The sequence below is a fragment of the Arachis hypogaea genome, chromosome 9 (genome assembly GCF_003086295.3).
Source record: "Arachis hypogaea cultivar Tifrunner chromosome 9, arahy.Tifrunner.gnm2.J5K5, whole genome shotgun sequence".
Taxonomy (NCBI): domain Eukaryota; kingdom Viridiplantae; phylum Streptophyta; class Magnoliopsida; order Fabales; family Fabaceae; genus Arachis; species Arachis hypogaea.
In genome coordinates this window covers 7,343,717-7,350,274 of record NC_092044.1, presented here as the reverse complement: position 1 = coordinate 7,350,274, position 6,558 = coordinate 7,343,717, and the positions used below count along the sequence as shown (strand labels likewise).

Below are 6,558 nucleotides of genomic sequence, written 5' to 3'. Positions count from 1 at the left end.
TTTTTCGGCCTCTGCTTCCCTTCCAACACTTTGCCAACATTTCAAATCAGCTTAATCTTTTAAAAATAAATATTTCGACTAACACTATGTATTAGTTAAAAAAAATTTAAACTCCACCGGGACAATTGTCCCACATCCATAAACATGAATGCGTCCCTGCTATAGAATAATCGTTGCAAAACTAAGCTATATATGTCAAAGTCGGTATATGTGCCCTGGAATTGAGTCCAAACTTCAACATGTTTGACTTATCATTTTCATAGCTGGTTGGAAAGCTGCTTTGACTAATCACACTTATAATAAAATATAAATGAAGTTAACCACTGTAATTAAATAGATGTAATCATGTAATAAAAGAGGTCAAGTTCTAAACTCAACTATAGGATTATTAAAAGCGTTCACACCGATAGATACTACAAAAGTTAACACAACCTGAATAGACATTATTACAATATTGGTCTTCCAAAGATAGCTTGGACCAAATTAAAAGACACATACAACAACAAAAGGTGAAGTTAACCACAGTACAACTGATGAGTGAAATAACTAGATTACAAATAACATCTCCAATATTCTACAACAAAGAGTAATACTAACAACACTAATCACTCATAACATAGAATGACTTGTCTTTATTTAGTTTCAGTCTCTTCACCTTGTTTCTTGACAGCTAATTATTAGGGCCCAATTCAAGATGCACACTTTGCTGGAGTCTTCTAACTAGAAGTTGTATGAAACTCATCATCAACTGAATCCTGAAAGAAGCAAGTTTATAAAATCAATTACGATTTAATTTCTATGCATTAAACTATTAAATGTAAATCTAAAAATTTAACATCAATATTCAATCATTTATTCTTACAAAAGCAAAAACAACTACTTTTAACACTCATTATTTAAAAAGTCATATATAAAAAAATAAAATTAATTAAATAATGGTATAATTAAACATTTTATAATATTGGTGCATCAAAATTAAATCGAATCAATTAGGGAAATCGGGTATAGAAACTAATATCAAAAGCTATTTAAAACAAATGAAAGTAAACAAATGAATAGATTACCTTGATCCAACTTGTGTCATTATTGCCAACAGTATGTTAGGACCACGTTAGTATATATGAATTAGTTACCATTAGTGAGAGTAAGGTTAGTAGTTAAGATTAAGAATATATGAGTTAGTTAGGATTAATTAGTAGCAAAGAGTGTCTTTGATCATTTGTTGAGACCCACTTGGTTTAACTTGTATACTGTTAGTCTGTTACCGAAGTTGGAAATAATATTAGTGTCTTCTATTCTCTATCCTTTCTTGCTACCAGTCACCTTGTGGATAAATTATTGACAACTAACATTATTATCAACACCCTGAAAATCATGAAAATGAATAAATTGATTCACACATGCATTTTGACCTATAAAAAAAAATCACTTACAGCAGCATTACGGCCAAATTTTGCAATCAATTGTTCATCATCGGATATCCTCATAACATTATAGACATCATCATAACCGTTAATGTTCCTTGATGACACAGCAACTTTAATCAGAAGCTTTGTATCTGCATCATCATCATCCTGCAAAGAAGTAAGAGAGATTATAAAACACTTCATAACTCATGAATGGATTTCTAAGTCAACAAAATAATTTTGAAGACTCACAAAAAAGTTTTCTTTTATCTCTGTTGCTGTCTTCCCAACAATTTGCAGGGTTTCCCTATCCCACAGAACCAATAATATTATTCTTCCAGTGCCATCAGACACTATCACTTGAAACCTAAACCTAAAAAGGAGGAAGGGGGAAAAAGGAATCTTATAATAGAATTAGGGTATACTCCAAAATTGATAATAAAAAATAAATATGATACCAACATAAGAAATTGAATACAACCGTAGAAGAGGATTGGAATCCGCTTGATCACATTTCTTGCAATAAGATGGTTCAGCACCTTCTAGCTTCCGGGGACATCTGGTACATCCCTTGTAAAACCAATCATCTTTTTCAACATCCAAACGCACTATGCTAGCCAGAATCCAATAAGAACCCTCCTGTAATACAAACTATTAGTCATAATGCATTAAAAAGAATTACACATATTACAGCACATTATGAATACAGAATTATAAAATACTATACATTTGCACAATTCAGAAGCTCCTCTATTGACTTCAATCTTACTAATCCGCCATTAATCTCATCACTCTCGGAATAGCTAGGTTGAGATGAGAGATGACTTATATACTGCGAAGTAATCTGGCAAGTACTCCCCAACCTTTTTATCCAGAAAAAGAGAGGGAAAAAAAATAAGGACATAGATAATGAAGGTGTTTAACACACATCTTGTACATAAACAATGAACTAAAAAATTGACATAAAAGCATAAGCAGTAAAATGACCTATTTTTGGAATCCACAACTTCTTTTATGTAGACGTTCACATGGAGCTTTGATGCATAGTAACTGCTCTGAACATGCACCTTGTCTAAGAAAAACAGAAGTTATAGTAAGATAGTGAAGTTGTAGAATAACAAGGGTGTTCATGCAGTGGAATAAGCACACTATAGCCCCAGGGAGAACCCAGGTTCTACCAATTGAGGGAGCAGGTCTCACTATCCTCGAAACGAGATTAGTCTCTTTGAAAAGAAAAAAAATTAGCCTGGTGCACAAACATGCCACGTTAACATTGGATCTAAAAAAGATTCGTATCCAAAAACAGAACAAAAATTGAAGTTGCATAATAACCACCTGAATAGAATCAAGAAGAACATTACCTAAGAAACTTTTAGCCCTCTCAACAATGAGTGGTCCAGGACCAATTGAATCAAGGTGGGGAAAAATATGATCCACCAGTGTTCCAAACAAAATACAGGTCACCCTATTTTTGCTGAAATTGGTATAGAAACAATTGGCCACGTATAAGTTTTCAAACTAGGAATAAAGTGAAAGGAACAACACATATAAATCTTACTCCAAATCCTCAAAAGTAAAGACAATTTGTCTTCCCTTGTTTCCAACCACCTCAACAATTATATCTGAAAAGATAAACCAAACATGTATAAACCTGTGGAAAGGCATATATTTATGTACATAAAGTTGCAAAATTCAATGCAAATAAAGGAAGGTTCATTAAATTCTTACCAATGAGTTCCTTGTCATCTATATTGCCATTTTGTATGATTTTAGCAACTGGACAAAACTTCTTGACCAATGCCTTTGGGAGAGAAGCATGTATTCTGCTACCCTGTATTTTGTTTTTTTTTATAACAAATTAAAGTTAGTAAAATGTCTTATATAGTACTGAAAAGCAGGTGCAAACAAAAAAGATAATGACCATTACAATTGAACCTCACCTTTTTATCATGCAACACCATTTCAATGGTATCCTTAGCGGGGACCTGCTACAAACAAGCAACACATACTGTTAAATATAAACCAAGTTTCTAAGCATTGAAATTGCACAGCAAGTCCTATCTCTAAGGATTAGGAACAAATATCTAGCAATGCTATCATAATGATTACACGTTATGAAACATTCATATCCATGCCAATGAAAACATGCATTGCTAATGTTGGGAAAAATGTCAATCCAAATTAAATTGCCTTCATAAATCAAACCAAATAGCAAATGTTGTTCTGGCAACTGGCAAATATTACACGTGTTTAAAAAAAAAATCGAGCTCAGTGATGAATCATAAGCCAGCCCTGATCCATAAATGCAACCCTAAGTAAGAATTGTAAATGGTCTCGACACATGGCACACAACAATGAATTCTCACGATGAACCAATATGAAAGCAGAAATTAAAACGAAATGATTAGGAAGGGACCCTGGAACTCTCTCGCTTCCCATTCAAGAACCAATTTTCAAAACCTCCCCACCCCCACCCCAAAACAATCATATTGAGGATCCAGGAGAGAAATTAATATTTTCTTCTGAAAAAGAAATATTTCTCTCTTATTACATAATAATCAGAATTAAACTTTCTATAATTGACAACTCACTCTCTAAAACCCCAACAGACAGTCAAACACATGATCAAATTGAAAAAAAAAAAAAAGTAATTAAAGGAGAGTATTGAAGTTCTAGATTAGTACCAGTACTTCAGGTAATTGATTGATGGACTTCTCGAATTGAATAAGCCTGTCGCGAGGAGGTTCTGTGCTCCTGATCTCGGTCATTGCGTTCTTAATTGAATAGTTTTGAAGTATGAGAAGTGCCATCGGTAGCGAAACAAGAAGAATCAGGGCAACGAGTAAGAAGAGCGCCGATGCAAGAGTTAACGGTCCGGGCAAAGAGAACGACGCGCGACCCGAAACGCGCCCCCACTGCTGCTCCAACTGACCCTCCAGCTCCATGTTCACGCGATCCTCGTCAGAGGCACTCGGCGGAACAGGTGCCTGAGGAACAACAGCGACGCCGCCTTGTTCGACGGTGTCGAGAAAGATCCTCATCGGGGCGAGCCAACCGGAACCGTGGCAGTGCAGATCGTATTCGCTCATAAGGTTACTGAGGTCCATCTCGTTGTCGACAGTGACCAGGGTATCGAGGTCGTCGCCGGGGATGAGATACTTAAAGGAGGTTACAGCATCGCCGCCCTTGAGTAAGGAGAGCTTGGCGGTCATATCGTCGAAGTTTATGTTGCCGTCAACGTGGAACATCTTGTGGACGCCGCCAGCATAGGAGGAGCGGTGGTGGTGGCCGTCGCGGGGCTTGATCTCGCCACCGTAGCTCAACATGAACCTCGCCGGAGTAGTGTCCATTTTGTTTTGAGTTGATAGTAAGGATTTTTTGCTTTTGCTTTATGTGGGACTACTTCAAATTAAATAGGAAGAAGAAGCAGCCGTAAAAGTTCCATGCCGTAAACACGAATGTTATTTCATTCATTCAGGGTAACAAATGGAGGTGGTTGTGATTTGTGAACATGCAGGTTAAATAAATGAGAAAAATGATTGTTTTTGGCTAAATCATTCATTTAATTTCATTAGTTTAATCATTTAAAAATATATTTTTAGTTTATGCATTTAAATATTATTAATTAATTATTAAAAAATAATAAATTCTACTAATATTTTAACCATTTTTTAAATAAATAATTTAAATAAATCTTCTATTTTTATAAATTATTTTTCTTTTTGGTTTTTAATATGTGGCTAATTTATTTAATTAATTGTCAATGGAACAAAAACTTTTTTTTAAGTTGATAAAATGTTTCATTTAACATTTATTTTGTCTTACTTATACCTCAAAAGTTTTAAAAATAATTTAATAATTTTAGATTGAACTAAAATAATCCTAACATTATTGCTTACTAATTTTAAATTTAATTTTAATATACTGTGGGTATAAAATAATTATATATATATATATATATTTAATTATATAATATTATATTAATAAAAATGATTATATTTTATATTGATGATATAAATAATTATAAAAAATATAATTATATAATTATATAAAATTAATATTTTTATATTATTAAAACATTAAAATTAAATTTAATATCTTTTTTTTGTTAACTTTTTATTCACTATATCACCTGAAAATATTACAGCATATATTAATTGAAAACTTTTTAAAAATATAGAAAAGTTAAGTTTTATCACATTTGTTATACATTTACTAAAGACAATAAAATAATTAATATGTACTCTTTAAAATATATATTAGTTAAATTTTAAAATAACAGGGATTTTAGTTTTTCTATACTTAATGTACAAAAATCTAAAAGGTTAATATTTTTATCAAATTTTTTCATTTGTGATATTATTAGATAGTGTTCTTAAAATATTGTTAACATATTTTTTAATTTATAAAAAAATATTATTAGAAATATATATATATATATATATATATATATATATATATATATATATATATATAAAATATATGTGTGTGTACTTTTTTTAGTTTTAACACGTGGCTATTTTTTAAATTAATTGTCAATGGAATAAAAATTCATTTAAGTTGATAAATATTAATGTTTCATTTAACATTTATTTTATCTTACTCATACTTTAAAGAGTTTCAAGAGTGATTTAATGATTTCAGATTGAACCGAAATGAATCCTAACATTATTGCTTAATGATTTTGAATTTAATTTTAATGCATTATGAGTATATTGACTGCATAAATAATTATAAAAAATATAATTATATAATTATATAAAATTAATATTTTTATACTATTAGTAGAATAAAATCAAATTTAATATTTTTTTCTTTTTTTCTTAGCTTTTTATTGACTATATCACCAGAAAATAATAATGTAGCATATATTGATTGAAAAAGTTTTTAAAAATATAGAAAGGTTAAGTTTTAACATATTTGTTATACATTTATCAAAGATACTAAAATAATTAATATATATGTACTCCTTACGATACATATTAGTTAAATTTTAAAATAAGAGGAGTTTTAGTGTTTCTGTATTCAATGTACAAAAATCTAAAAGGTTAATATTTAATTTGTATTTTTATCATATTTTTTTATTTGTGATATTATTAGATAATGTTCTTAAAATATTGTTAGCATAATAAAAAATATTATTAGAAATATA

The 6,558-nt window shown here is 30.6% G+C and overlaps 1 protein-coding gene across 4 annotated transcripts; it reads right to left on the bottom strand.

Moving 5' to 3' along the window:
* Positions 1 to 346: 346 nt before the first annotated feature.
* Positions 347 to 4,940, bottom strand: LOC112710177 (uncharacterized). 4 transcript variants are annotated; one of them, XM_072202442.1, is made up of 11 exons: positions 4,091 to 4,940; positions 3,347 to 3,391; positions 3,135 to 3,237; positions 2,965 to 3,028; positions 2,768 to 2,880; positions 2,394 to 2,478; positions 2,134 to 2,269; positions 1,888 to 2,045; positions 1,659 to 1,779; positions 1,434 to 1,574; positions 347 to 755 (listed from the first exon to the last, which is right to left on the bottom strand). In XM_072202442.1, exons 1-11 carry the CDS (start codon positions 4,754 to 4,756, stop codon positions 717 to 719), a joined length of 1,671 nt encoding a protein of 556 aa, XP_072058543.1. In that variant the 5' UTR covers positions 4,757 to 4,940; the 3' UTR covers positions 347 to 716. The 4 variants fall into 4 exon arrangements, with proteins under 4 accessions (XP_072058543.1, XP_025618089.1, XP_072058544.1 ...); XM_025762304.3 differs by having other exon boundaries at positions 3,347 to 3,394; positions 4,091 to 4,932; XM_072202443.1 differs by lacking the exon at positions 347 to 755 and adding an exon at positions 779 to 1,365 and having other exon boundaries at positions 3,347 to 3,394; positions 4,091 to 4,932.
* Between the last annotated feature and the right edge of the window lie 1,618 nt (positions 4,941 to 6,558).